This window comes from Aquila chrysaetos, chromosome 15 (assembly GCF_900496995.4).
Source record: "Aquila chrysaetos chrysaetos chromosome 15, bAquChr1.4, whole genome shotgun sequence".
Classification (NCBI taxonomy): domain Eukaryota; kingdom Metazoa; phylum Chordata; class Aves; order Accipitriformes; family Accipitridae; genus Aquila; species Aquila chrysaetos.
The window spans coordinates 1308802-1322794 of record NC_044018.1 but is presented as its reverse complement, the minus strand read 5'-3'; the positions used below and the strand labels follow the sequence as shown (position 1 = coordinate 1322794).

General features: G+C 48.8%; 1 protein-coding gene across 4 annotated transcripts; it reads left to right on the top strand.

Annotated features, from left to right (window-relative positions):
* The first annotated feature begins 1245 nt into the window (after positions 1–1245).
* On the top strand, positions 1246–12803 carry CCDC25 (coiled-coil domain containing 25). 4 transcript variants are annotated; one of them, XM_030037680.2, is made up of 9 exons: positions 1247–1376; positions 4216–4263; positions 5038–5077; positions 7609–7660; positions 8167–8242; positions 8809–8912; positions 10043–10245; positions 11316–11361; positions 12748–12803. In XM_030037680.2, the coding sequence occupies exons 1-9, from the start codon at positions 1352–1354 to the stop codon at positions 12775–12777; spliced, it is 624 nt and encodes a 207-aa protein (XP_029893540.1). In that variant the 5' UTR covers positions 1247–1351; the 3' UTR covers positions 12778–12803. The 4 variants fall into 4 exon arrangements, with proteins under 4 accessions (XP_029893543.1, XP_029893540.1, XP_029893542.1 ...); XM_030037681.2 differs by lacking the exon at positions 4216–4263 and adding an exon at positions 3906–4145 and having other exon boundaries at positions 1267–1376; XM_030037682.2 differs by lacking the exon at positions 4216–4263 and having other exon boundaries at positions 1254–1376.
* Positions 12804–13993: the final 1190 nt, after the last annotated feature.

Sequence of the window (13993 nt, the reverse complement as noted above, 5' to 3'; positions counted from 1 at the left end):
CCCCCACCCCACCTACACTGGGATGTAGAGCCTGGTGCACCTCAGCACAGCACCAAACCCCCAGCCCGGGGCCCCACACCCCTCACATACACACACATACATACACATACATACACACACACACACACCCCCCCCCCCCCAACACAACGTCAGGCCGGGGGCCCGGCAATTCCCCCCTCAGCCCACACAGGCGCCTCAGAACCGCACCAGGCCCTGTCACCCGCGCCCCTCGTTCCCCCTCACACAAGCCCTACGCCTCAACACGGCGCCAAACCCTCACCCCTCCGTCCTCCACACGCACCTGAACCTGAACCTGAACCTGAGCCCGGCCCGGCCCGGCCCCGCTTCCCCCGGCCCCGGCCCCGGCCCCGGGCCCCGGCCGCGCTCCCTCACCTCAGCGCCGCCTCCGCCGCCAACGCTCCCGCGCCTTCGAATCCGCGCGCCTTCTCCCGCCCGCCCGCCCTTCCCCTTACCATTGGCCGAGCGCCTCGTCACTCACGCTGTATTTCATCGCCACTGGCCTAGCTGCGGCGCGCCGCTCTGCGCCCGCCCTACCCGTTTTACAGCCAATCAGACGGCAGAACTCGCCACGCTCCCCCTCCCAGGGGGACTCCAACTCCCAGCGTGCCTCGCGAGGGCAGAGCCGCCTCTGCGCTGCGGGGGGTGGGGAGGGTAGGAGCGCGGGGGCTCATGGGAGTTGTAGTCCATGCGCGGTGAGGCGGGCAGGGCGCAACGCTCAAGGCGGGGATTTGGGCATAACGGGATGGAGTGAATCGAGAGACGTTTGCAAAGGTTAAGGGGGCGGTTAGGGGGGCGCCCAGCAGTGTCTTTGCTCTTAAATGGCCTGTGAGAGGTGACAGGGCGGCGGCAGCTCCATGGAGGCCCCCCCCGCTGAGGTCCTCCCGTGGCCCCCAGGCACACTCCCAGGGACATTTACGCGTATCCAGGAAAAATAAAATAAAATAAACTGCGCCCACAGACCCCTCAGCTGGCCCCGCCGCACTGAGCCCTGCGCATGCGCACACGGCGGGAAGCTGCGCGCCGCGGTTTGCGCATGCGCAACACGGCGCGCCAGTACTGCTGGGGTATAACGCGCTTGCGCCGAAGTGCCCGTGCCGTCGCCTCCCGGGAGTTTTGCGCGTGCGCAATGCTCTTTCCGGCTTCACCGCCCGGAGAGTTAGCGCATGCGTAGAAGGCGGGAGCCAGCGCTCGCACCGCACTGCGCATGCGAGATCCTCCGGTGCGCAGGCGCCGTGCTCGTTTCCGCCCCCGCCGTCGCTCAGGCGCTGCTGGAGCGGGAGAGCGGCAGCCGTGCGGAGCCCCGGGCCGGGCGGGCTGAGGAGCTGCCGCTATGGTGTTTTACTTCACCTCCAACGGTGAGTGGGTGAGGGGAGAGCGGCTAGAGGCCTTAGTGCCTGCGGGGGGGGGCTGGTCTGTGACCGGCCGGGTCCCGCCGCTGTGAGGGGAGCACTGGGCCGCGCCCCCGGCCGGTTCCTCAGAGAGCGGGGCCGTCCGGTAACGGCACGTCCTCCTGCCCCTACCCCTCTGAGCAGCCCCGTTAGTCCTGCCGGTGCCTTTTTGCGTGCGCCCGGAGTTGGGTGTAAAGGATACGGTTTGGGCCGAAATCGGCTACAACTTAAACTCGTTTTAGGAGCTACGAGGTTCCCTGAGCTGAGGAGCCTCTTAGTAGTGGTTGCTAACAGCCTTGAATGAATAGCAATACCGGTGAGTGACTTCTGAAAAGCTTTCTCAAGTGTGCTGCCATCGGGAGTTTGCGGAAAGGCTCAATGCATAAATTGTCTCATTATTTTTCCTTTAATATAGACAGATCCCTTTTGCTTGCCATATGAAAAGGTTGGCCACTTCTGAAGCATCAGAAATCTGTGGTTTGATGCAGTATGGGCTGATGATAGGGAGGGTAGTACAGGAATATTCCTTTTTGGTGTGCCCCCAGGCATTTCACCAGTGTATAAACTGCTTGTGAAAGTTTCAGTGTGGTTTTTACCCCTTATCCACTGTATCCACAGGCTAAATTTTATAGCATAGCTTTTCTCCATTCTAGAGAGAAAGTTCCATAGTGAGAAGGATTTGAGTGTCTGGCTGCTTGATTTTCCTTGGACAAGGCAAGACTTAACAGTCTTGTGAATGTTTCTTAAATAAATTTGTTCTTGGCATTGGTTGAAACCCTTTTCTTCCTCTGTTGTGGCAAGTCGGGCCCTTTACACCCTCAGTGAACAGATGCACTGGCTGTGTTGATCACTTAACCCAGCACTTGGATGGAAACATTTTCTGCTTATGTGGAGGCTGCTAGGGAGAAGTTCAGAGACTTTCCTGGACTTCCCTTTTAGTGGGGAGCAAAGAGCCTGGTACAGTGCCTGGCAGACGTGTAGGGTACCTCGGGGGGTACTAGGAGCAGACAAGCTGCAGTTAACACTGCTAATGATGGGAACAGTCTCCTTTGGTTTTTAAATGCTAGTTCTGCAGAGGGTTTCTGATGCATTATAATCAGTTTTGCTGCCAGAGAGAGGTCTACAATAAGGCTATTGCCGTTTGCCTAACATCCATTGCACTGTTACTAATGTGTGTTAAATCATATGGGTTTTAAGTAATCTCCTCTTTGGTTATGTTAGTGTTCCCCCGCTGTTTTGGCAGGATGAGCTTCATTTTCACAGAACCATCACTAATGCAATTTTATTTTTGAGCATTTAATTTTACGCTTATGGGTAGTGCCTGTAGTCACAATGATCTCACATTCTCTGGACTCTCCTATGTGCCCAGGGTGGATTTTTTCCCAACCTTTAACTCCCACAGGCATATAATCCTTTCATATTTTTGAATTTCCGTTTCTTATTACCTCATTACTAAACTGAAAAGTGTCGTCTGGGCTTTGTGCTAGTGATGTTGGATTTCTAATAAAAATGCCCTCAGAAAGGACTGGGTCAGTAAGCAGTTTGGGATCCAAGTCATTTCACTGCCAGAGTGGGGTAGCACGTAAGTGAAGTGTGTCTGCTATTTTAGTGACTTTGAAAATATGAGGTTAGACACCATATTTTCAAAAGATGCTTTTTGGAGGCAGATTTGGTCACCTGCCTTTTGTTTGTTTGCTCTTAGTTCTTAATTTGTGAGTTGCTTTAGAGAATTCTGTTTGTTCTGCAACAACATATGAAAAACGCAAATCTGTGTTGCTGCAACAGGTTGTTTCAGCCACTGGCTGTTACGGTGTGAAGCCGTCTGCGGAAAACCCGCTCTCAGTAATTCTTCATGCTGAAGTGCACAGGTGCTGTAGGTCCTTGTGAAGAACAGCTAAATTTCAGTGCAGCGCTGAGGCTTGTAACTATAGCTGGAGCATTTGCTCACGCGCAAGATAATTGTTAAAAATTGTAGAAGCTGGAAACGTGACAATCTGGTAGATAGAGTTGCTGTGAAATTGAGATTTCCCTGCTGCCACATACAAGAACAGAGCATTTTTTTTAAGCAGGCTGCTCAGTGATTTCTGCAACAGGACTTCCCTGACTGTAGCACCCTCTTAACTGCTCTGTGTCCATCTCCCAGCTGTGCTGGCCTTCAGTCAAGACGCCGAAGGGACACTTGCTTGGTTTCCCAGAATTGACAGTGTCTTTACTGCCTGATGGAAGGAGCCCTAAAGAAGAGAAGGACACTGTTTTATGTGTCTCAGTAGGGCACAGATGAGCCAAATGAGTTTATGGAACTTCTGTCTTTCCATTGTGTTCTGAATTTTAATCCTCCCAGGCTACCTGGAGGAGGTTCACATTGGGCTTCTGGTACTTTGGGATGAGCTGTTTCACTCAAGGCCCTACAGAATGTTCATCCGAGACTGTAAATACAATGTCAGCCTTTCTGGCTCCAGACATGTGCTTAATTGAACAGATTGTACAATTACACAGATACACTCTGAACCACCTGGATGTTGAGGGGGTTTTGCCCAGAAAGCTGTTCCTTGCTGGATAATCTTCCATGGAAAGCAGTGGAAATGCCACATTCCAAAGTCTGTTGAAGCATTTGCGACAAAATCTGGAGGAAACGCAAAACCATCTTCCTTCGGCCCCCAGGAGAGAAGTGGGATGGATGGATGGATGGATGGATGGATGAAGCAGTTTTCATTCTAATTTCTGTGACCAAGACTGGTGTGTTTGTCATTCCTTGCACAGTTTGTCCAAACCCCTTTTGATTTGTTTTCCTCTTTCTATCCCTCAGTTGTTCCTTCCGTTTACACCATTTACATGGGAAAAGATAAGTATGAAAGTAAGTACATTAATGCCTAATGGCTTAGATTTAGATTTGTGGGGATTTAAGGTCATTTTGAAAGGATGTCTTTGTATGTGTTAATTCGATATATTGTTTGAAAACTTGTTCATCCTTGCAAGTGATTCTGACTTACCCCTCTGAAATCCACTGTGTTACTTTTATTTAGGATAAATAAATTTTGTAAATCCACTAGGCAGAGTAACTGCCTTCAAATACAAGTGAAAACTAAATTCACTGGGAAAAAAAAAAATCTGTCTAGCGAAAAATACTGTTTTTCAGGTTGCGTTTGATAACTTTACAAACCAACCTTCCATTTCCCTGCTCAATCTGTATTTTTGCCCTCTCCAGTGAGCATTCGTACTCTGTAGGTTTCCTGTGCCCATCCTTTCCCTCACGGTAAAGGTTACGGTTCTGCTGCCCCTCCTGTTTCCACATCAGTAGTTGATGTGAAGCCCGGTGTCTTTACTCCAAGGGAAAAGTGTTAGTGTGGCTATTTTGAAGACTTGCCCTGAAAGTCTCCCCCCATTAGATCAATATTTGAAGAAACATATTTTCACTTAAAAATTTCAAAATTACGTGATGGAGGTGTTCCTGGCGTACCTGTTTCTGCCATACGTGGAGCAGACAGGTGCAGTGTTAAAACCCTCTTCTCTTTCGGTTCAGTCGCCATGCAGTGGCTGACCAACAGCGGAGGATTCCTGCTCGACAGGTAGTTGGATTTGTTGTTGATGAGGTCCTGGGCTTTGCTCATTGATGCTTTTATTCCTACAGATGAAGATCTAATAAAGTATGGCTGGCCTGAAGATATCTGGTAGGTGCTGAAACAAATTGCCTTTCGTTATGCACCTGAGTCAAATGATTGTAACAACCCTCTTGCTTCCACAGGCACTGTAGAGTCTCTTTTTTTCCAAGGCCACTTAGCAGTTTAAATACAATCCCAGGGTGGAGGTGGATTGAAGCAGACCTGGGTGCAGCTGTTGGGACCCCACTGATTCTGAGTTCATTCCCCTGCACCTCCCCCTCGACTGCCCCCCCGCTTTGTTCATCATAGGAGCTGGCCCCTTTGTGAAGCTTTTGGGGGTTTTTCTGTGCATGGAGCTGCTGGAGTAGCAATAACCTGAATAACTCCATACATGGATATTTATGTTTCAGAATATAGGTGCTAGCTTGCTGTTACTCTTTCTGTGTTTGGGAAATGAGCAGAGTTAAAGGAGAAGGGCAGCTTGGTATTTGTAAGAGAGCACACCTCCTGAGTCAAGCAAGAGTAGCAGATCCTGGATGTCCCCACACACAGACAAGTGAAACCAGCAAAACCAAAAGGCTAACAGAGGACAGGCAGAGTGGAGGCATCAACACGTGAAATCACGGAGCAGACAGGGCCTGGGGATGGAGCCAGAAGTTTTTTAAGCAACAGTAAATGCTGTGCCTAGAGAAAACTGTCTGTTGTCTCCCAGTGCCTTTTCCTCTGTGTCACCCCTGTGTGCGCTGTGGGCATGTACTGGCCTGTCCTGTAAAACAGCCATCGCCATCTCAGGAGTTGCAGTTGGTGAGCAGGAGCAGAGGAGTTTGATACTTTGATTCCTGCCGGGTGAAAGCGGTGTCTGCTTTAAGCAGACCTGCTAGAGCTTAGGCCAGACAGGCAAAACGAAGCGCTCTGTCATGTGTGGGTTGGTTTTGGCTCACAGGGTCTCATCGGAAGAGAAAACAAGGGCAGGGGAGTTCCCAAACCTGTTAGCAGCAATTCACAGCATCTTTGCTGGCTGGATTAGTCCATAAAGTTTCCAAACTGATAAGGTTTGAGAGATGTTTAGGAAGGAGTTAGCTTGCTTCCAGGCACTGTTGCGCAGACCAGCTGTATCACAGTTGCCGCCCTCTCCTTTGCTAACAGTTTCTAACAAGAAGCACCATGTGGATTGTGCTCCTTCTCACTCTTCAAGGCGGCCTCTGCCAGGATGAGCTGAGATGTCTTGGTAGGACTGAAGCTTGAATAGGTAGTATCTAACATGCTCTGTAGAGGATGTTTTGTCAGCAGTCAGCTAACTGGCAAGGGAATATTTTTTCTTTTCTAGCAGAAGAGATTGTACTTCAGCTGAATAACACACTGTTGTAGCAGTATCACATTCATTTTCTGTCTCATGTTTGTCCTATCACTACATAATTTAAGGTATGTCTACACTGTTATTTAGGAATGACCTTGAGATTCATCCTCAAATTGCCTGAACCATGAAAGTCATCTTTCCCCACCTCTTTTGTATCTTGTAGCTCACACTGACATCCATGTTGGTTTTTTTGTATCCTGGTGCCATCTCAACAAAATATCCTAGGTCCTCTTGCGGAGGCCTCCTGGGAATTGTTCTAATGGTGTCTGGCACTTTTTAGACTTCTCTTTAAGAGGGGTCCAGTGGAGTTGGAGTAGGAGGCTCAGGAGGTACAAGTGAGAGTTCATGTGTTGGTGCTGGAGTGTTTTCTGTCTTGCAGCAGGAAGGAAAAAGTCCAGTTATATTAAAAAGGAAGTGGTGGAAAGAAAGGTTGGGAGGTGACATGAGATCAGTTCCCCCCCTCTGTCCTTGGAAGTCTGCAGGGTTGGAGTGAGTGTTGATCAGGACAGAGGCTTAAAAAATAGGTGATTATGGTAAAAACACAGTCAAGTTAGAAGAGGTCTAGAGAAGGCCAGCTGGAGCCATTGAGGAGATGAACAGCAGTGCTGTAAGGATGGACTTGAGTGGAGACCTCTCTTCAGTCTGGTAGGGAGGCAGGGTGATTGAGGCTTATGAAATCTTGGAGACAGTGAGTGAAGTGAATGCAGAACTGGTGTTCACCTGCCATTGGGACTTGTACCCACTGAAACCACTAGGTACGGTAAACTTCCCAGGCAGCATCGACTGTTCCCGCTGTTGGAGGCAGAGCACCGGGCTGCTCCATTAGTACTGACCAGTGAGAAATTTGGGGGATTTTTTACTCTATGATGTTGAGACTAGTCATGTAAGTGGTGAACTCTGCAGCAGGCACTGCTTCACGAGTTTGCTGTTCCTCTTAAGAATAAATAGACAGACCAAAACACCACATACGCAGGCTCATCCTGTGAGTGTTGCCTGCATGTAGTATAACATTTAAAAGAAAAAAAGGGAGGGGGAATGGGTTTTTATTTTTTCAGTCTCCCATTGAGAGGACTGATGTTTCTTGAAGGATAGGCTCTGACTCCCTTGCCTGCTTTTAAACATGAACATTTCTATACTTTAGTCATCCATGGAGTGGCTATTTTGTCACTTGTTAGGAAGTAAATCTTTCAGAACAGATCACCATCTCTTATGCTCTGTTAAATGTGCTTTTTTTATTCTGTAGGTTTCATGTGGATAAGCTCTCTTCCGCGCATGTGTACCTTCGGTTACACAAGGTAATCCTGTGACACGTATATTTAAAAACATTAATATTCACTCGCATAAGAACTGCACGCGCCCATTCTGCAGTGATTCCTGCGCAAGAGACCATCTTTGCTTACGTGAACTGCTACAGTCTGCAGGGCTTCCTCAGGGTGCAGGTAACCACCAGTGTGGGGAGACTGAATTTACAGCCTCCATTAACCAAATAACATGGGGAGGAGCGGGAAGTTTAACGTGGCCCAACAGAACAATTGATTTCTGGCTTGACACCAAGCGTATGTCTAGGAACCATCACCCACTAAATGAGGATACCTTTGAGAAAAACAGGTTGCAAGTCGCTCGTAGTGCTTCAAGCCTCTCCTCACAAATGCCACAGAAGACTCCAGTCTTGTAAAATGTGGAGCGTAGAGGTCTTGGCTGTGTTTGTAGATGATCATGCCCTGCTTCCTGGCTTTTGTGTACTCATCAGTCCCTACAGCCCCCTGCCGCAAGCCGCTCACATTGCCTTGCTCTGTCACAGGGGCAGACGGTGGATGACATTCCTAAAGAAGTTTTGATAGACTGTGCCCATCTAGTGAAGGCGAATAGCATTCAAGGTAATACCGATTCCCGGGAAATCGGTGTGAGGTGTTTGCGGCGAGTGTTTCTGGTCCACACGAGCGTGTGGTTTTTTGGATCAAACACTTGTGACATTTCTGCTGTGGTGCTCTCTGTTAAGCCTGTGCCAGCGGGTCTTACGGGAAGCAGATGTCGCTTGCAGCTGCTGGGGCTGCCTGTTATACTTTTGTAAGGAGGAATTTTATATCTCAGAAATTCCTGTTTGTGCCTCCATATTACTGTCTGAGCCAAGGAGGCCTTGCAGTCTCTTCTCTAACACCACCTTGGGGCCCCCTTCCATAGTAATCACTCTTCTGGCAAAGACGGTCTCCATCTGGAGTTCGTTAACACTGCTGCAGCGCTCATGTTACTGCAGAAAATGATGTCGTGGTGTTCTTCCGTTTCACTGTAACACTGGAAGGGCTTCTCTGTTTTCGTCTTTCTTGCCTAGCTAGTAATGTTTGTGACAAGAATAACTGCCAGTGTTTCCATGTTCACGGAAGGCTTTAAGACCTCTTTCAGCAGGGAGAGAACTGAAATGTTTCCCTTCTCCCTTGCTTCCTAGGTTGCAAGATGAACAACGTCAACGTGGTATACACGCCGTGGACTAACCTGAAGAAGACTGCAGACATGGATGTGGGGCAGATTGGCTTTCACAGGCAGAAGGATGTAAGTGTTTGCTGCAAGCCAGTGACGGTGACCTGGTGGCAGACTGTAACGTTTCCGTGTTAGGAGCTGGGTAGATTGTCTTCAGCGTTTGCCCTAAAGCCAGGGAATCATCCACTCTTGAAGCCTAAGAGAGATCCCAGGAGCGTGTTTGGACTTGCCTGAACGTCACCTGAAAATCCGTGGTTGAGTGTCGGCCTGTAGCAGAGTGTAGCCTGTGCAGTGTGTGTTTCCAAACTGCAGCACGGTGTAGCTGACGAGTCTTTGCTGATGTCGAATGGTATCATGTGTTAGTCTGTGCTATCCGTTTGAATTTAACTCCACTGAAATCATCTCTTACCACAGCTGAAGAGCCTGCATATGAGCAGTCACTTTAGATCAGCTCACAGACAGTACTGTAACCACACGTCTGGAAGGGCTCAGGACTTGAACTTGCTGGGCAAAGGAGGGCTGTGTGGGGTCCTGGGGGTGTCTGACGCTGTGCTCGCTCTACTGTCTCTGCTCCGAGAGCTGTCTCACCCTGGTGCTGCCTCTGAATTTGTTAAACCTGTTAAAAGGCCAAGCTGCTTAGCTTTGGTGTAGGGTCAAGCCAGTGTACTAAGCTATTCCCGAGCCTGACCTAGTGTCCACAGATAATGTTATGCTTAAATTGTAGTTATGTAGCTTGGCTGCTGGGAGAGAAGGCTCTCCAGGGGTGCAGTTGTTTGACTAGAACAGGTCTGTACCAGGGCAAGAAATGCTAAAACCCCCGCAGTCAACAAGCAGCGCGTGAGCTTCTCTTTCTGAAATGGGTCTGCAGAGACTTCATGCCACCTCTTCAGGAATTGGCAGAGACTGGTTCTTGTCTGTTGGCTTCTTTGTTGAGGTATGTGCCAAGAAACAAAATTATTAATGGTTATGTACTTAGCAATGCTCATGCTTATTAGCTATGTGCTTCTGAGTGTTGGGAGTAGGCCTCTTTTTGCTGTTACACAACCTGCTGAATAGGCCTTGGTGGCAGTGATTTTCCTTAGCATCTGTTTTTGTGGGATTCAGCCATGTGTAAAGTGGAAATAGGGTGTTTTCTTTCCGTTGAGAACGTGCCAGAATAAAAGTATTTTTTTATAAGGATCACAGTTTTTTGCACTCCAAAGGTGAAAATGCTGACAGTGGAGAAGAAGGTGAACGAGATCCTGAACCGGCTAGAGAAGACAAAAGTGGAGCGCTTCCCAGACCTGGCGGCTGAGAAGGAAGCCAGGGACAGAGAGGAGAGAAATGAGAAAAAAGCCCAGATCCAAGAGATGAAGCGGAAGGAAAAGGAAGAGATGAAGAAGAAGAAAGAGCTGGAAGAACTTAGGTAAGTAATAAATTGTGGTGCCAACTTCTAAGTATTGCAGTTTTCATTGGTGCTGGGAGGGAGTCATGGGTCAGCAGTTTCTGTTTAATAGTTGGCTTGGCGTTACTCAGTGTTCAGCTGACCTGCTCTGGCATAGACGTCTGCATGGCCCAGTGATTTCCTTTGTCTTTAGAATAAATGCGTTTTCCCCATTTCTCCTAAAATAAACCTGGATGTTAAACCATTGTTAAAAGAAAGGACTGAGTCTTTTGAAACCTGTCCCTAACTTGGGTGAAATTGGGCAAGCAGCTTGGTTCTCTCTGTCATTGGGATGGGAGCAATTGCTTCCAGCTTTGCATGAGCCTTGGAAAGCACTGAGCCTTTGCTAGAGTTCTTCAGCTTCCTCTTGCATCACTGATGTTAACTAAAACATGTGTGAATCCTCAGTCGCACGCTCCTTTAAACACAGAATGAGGGATGGTGTTTTGAAATGTCATATTGACCTTTCTGTCCATACCACAGCATGTGTGAGCTTGTTCCTTAGTACTGACGGCCCTGTACAGCACTGGACGTATCCGCTGGCTTGCCCCAAAAGCTTGCTTTTAAGCTTTAGTAAGTTTTGTTTATCTATAAATGACAGTGAAACCAGAATTTGAAAAACTCTGGGATTTTGTGAGTGATTCAACACATGTAGAGGTCAGAAAGGAGAGCTTAGAGAAGCAAACTAAACTGGGGAGAAGTCACCAGCAGGCACGTCTGTGCTACAGAGTAAGGGGCCTGCCTGCTTATTTAACCTCGCCCCAGAGCTGCCTCTTGGCCGTCCCCCAAAGTAAAGGATTTTCTACCTCCTGGGATGATGTAGCTGGTAGTTCCAGAACAAAAATGTGGAGGAGTCTGCATAGTGCCTGGGCTTTGTCTGGTTGTTTTAATTAGCCAAAGAGTATGAGATAAACAAATACAGGTCCAGCCTGCCTGAGTTCAGAAAGGAAGAAAATTTGTTTTTCTGTTACTTGGTCCTGTTTTATCAAAACGCCTCTCTCTTGGTGGGTTTTGAAAATGTATTGTGCAAGATAATGTAATTTCTCTTCCAGGAGCTACTCATCCTTAATGAAGGCTGAGAACATGTCCTCCAATCAGGTAAGACTGCCCACAGAAACCTTTCAGACAGCTGAAATTCAATGCGGGATCGTGATGGTACAGCTCCCGCATTGCAGTCTGGTTTTGGTGACTCCTGCATGACAGAGCACATCTCTGTCACCCCTTCTCGGTGAAGGACACTGCCACTTTCCTCCACTTTCTGAGAGGGCCCTATTGCTTGTATGTCAGCCAGGAGGAGTCTGTGCTGCTGGAAGTGCGTGCAAAGTCCTCCCAGTCCCTTTCCCACCCAAGTGAAAGAACAGATGGAGTCTGAAGTGGGGCACCAGGCTTGACTCTCCTTGTGAGCTGTTCAGGCATAACCTGGCTCGTGAGCAGAGGAGGTCTCCCTAATGGCAACCATGACCTGCATATGCCACCTTGTTACTTCAAGGGAGGGGGAAAATGCACATTTTTAACAAGAAGTAAACTGGAGGTGTAAGGACAACAGTTTGGGGAGGGATGAATATAGGTGCTGAGGGGCAGAAGGGGAAGCTTGAAGAGCAAGCAGGTGTCGGCCTGGGACTGAAGCAGTATGACATGGCTGCAGTGTGACGGTGGAAAAGGAGCCAGAATGGAGAAGAACGCAGGCCAGCAGGAGGGAAATGAGGAGGTGGATCACAGGAGGGCTGGGGGCTGAAGTTCAGAAGGGGCCCTGGTGTGCACTGGATGCACCTGTGCTTTGCCTGAGGTCTGGCACATCTGCAGCTTCCTCCTTGGTGGGACCTTGGGTGAATGGATCTTGGAGCTCCTCTGAGTGACCCTCAGTTTAAAATCCACCTTTTGTATCCCAGTTCCTGACTAACTGATTAGAGGAGTGTGTGGTTTTCAAGAATCCTTGATTTTCCTCCTGGTTGGCATGCAGATCCCCTTTGAAACTTGAACTGGGTTGAAGTATAAGCGTCTCCTGACATGAACAAGCAGGCTGTGCCCGACTAGTGACACTTGCCAGGGAGAGGCGTGGTGGAAATGCTGTGCAGGGGGTCTCCTCCTCTCTGCACCTGACACCCACGTGGTGCCAGACTTCTTTCCTTCTCCTGAGTCGGAAAGAAGCTCAGGTTGTGATATGGAGATGGTCCACAAAGCTGCTGGTGAGAGCCTGGTCTCTGGTTCCTCCCAGATTGCAGCAGATGGGCTGCAGTTTCAGGGAAGTGATACATCGCAGGGACAGCAAATAGCAACTGCTGTTTCACAATGCAGAGCCTCACACAGGGCTATTCCTGCTCCAGAGCTGTTGTTGGGCATCGGTTTGGTCTGATTTCGTGGTGTTTGTACCGAAATGGCAGGAAACCAGAATAAATGGCAATTCTGAAATCCTGCTGAATGCACCATTTCACCATTTTCCGTTTTAATGTGCACAATGATCCTGATTTGTCTTTCTTCCCACAGGATGGCAACGATTCAGATGACTTTATGTAAATAAAGTCTCTCTCCTTTCTCAATCATGAGGTGGTTTGGGATGTCTTAATATGTCACCATCGCTAAGAATGCCAAAAAAAAACCCCAAAAAGTGAACTCTGACTCCATTTCTTCAGAACCTGGTTGGTTCTCCCGGCAGCCTAACCAGCTCTGTGCCATGGACAACTTCTAAAGGGAGAAGATCTATATGTCTGCACATACATCTCTTTTTTCAGGGACGTGGGTGGAAGGAAGCAGAATTGATGTTTCAGTTCTACAAAGACAATGATATTTATTCTAGGGAAGGGGTTGGTGTAGCTTTTAATCCGACGAGATTTAACGAAAGGAAAACAAATTTGTGCTGTCTCACCGCTGTCCTGGCAGCGGAGTGACTCGGAAGCAGTTGCTATTAACTCGGTTTGTACACGAACGTGGCGCTGCCAACTGCGTAACTCTTCTCTTCATGCTGGCGATGGTCAGCAAAGCTGGGGGATCCCTCTACAGTTGGAGGGTGTAAATTTGGACAAGCTCACAGCTGCTTTGCAGGCCTCCCCAGCCCTTGCTGGCAGTAAATCTGGTGGCTCCTCATTTAATACAGAGCTACAGATGATGAAGACTGAGCTTGGCTGTTGTTGCAGCCTACATGCGCATGACCACTGGCTGTGATATGTGCCTTTAGCACAGAATGAGAATAGCCCCACGGTGTATTTTCTTTTAAATTACGCTTGATTCCTGGGCTGTTCCTTGGAAACCTTCTCTGGAGAGAGAAGTTTGTGAAGAAGAGTTGAGTTTTGCGCAGCGTCTGCGCCTGTCCAGGCCAGAGCTCTTGCCTGAGCCCTCTGTAAGGTTTTGTGGATAAGTCTGTACAAAATGGTCGCGATAATCCTTGCAGCACCTGTATATATGTCACGATTAAATTCATACCATGCTGATAAAATGTGCTGCTAGGTGGGAGTTACCTGGTGTGCTCATGCCTCTGAGAAGGAGCAGAGCTGTGAGGGTCTGTGCGGTGTCTCCTCGGGCAGCAGAAAGCCACACAGAGCACAGCCGTGCTGAGGGGGGACAGCAAAAGTCTACGAAAGTCTGGTTTTGGGGTGCATCTCTGGATGCTGCAAACTCGCCTGCAGCCTCGGCTGGGCAGGAGGTGCGGGAAAAGCCCCTCTGCCTCTGGCCTTGCTCCTCCCTGGTGCGAAGCGAGGATGTCTCCTGGTGCAGGAGTGGATTTTGTGGGGGGAAT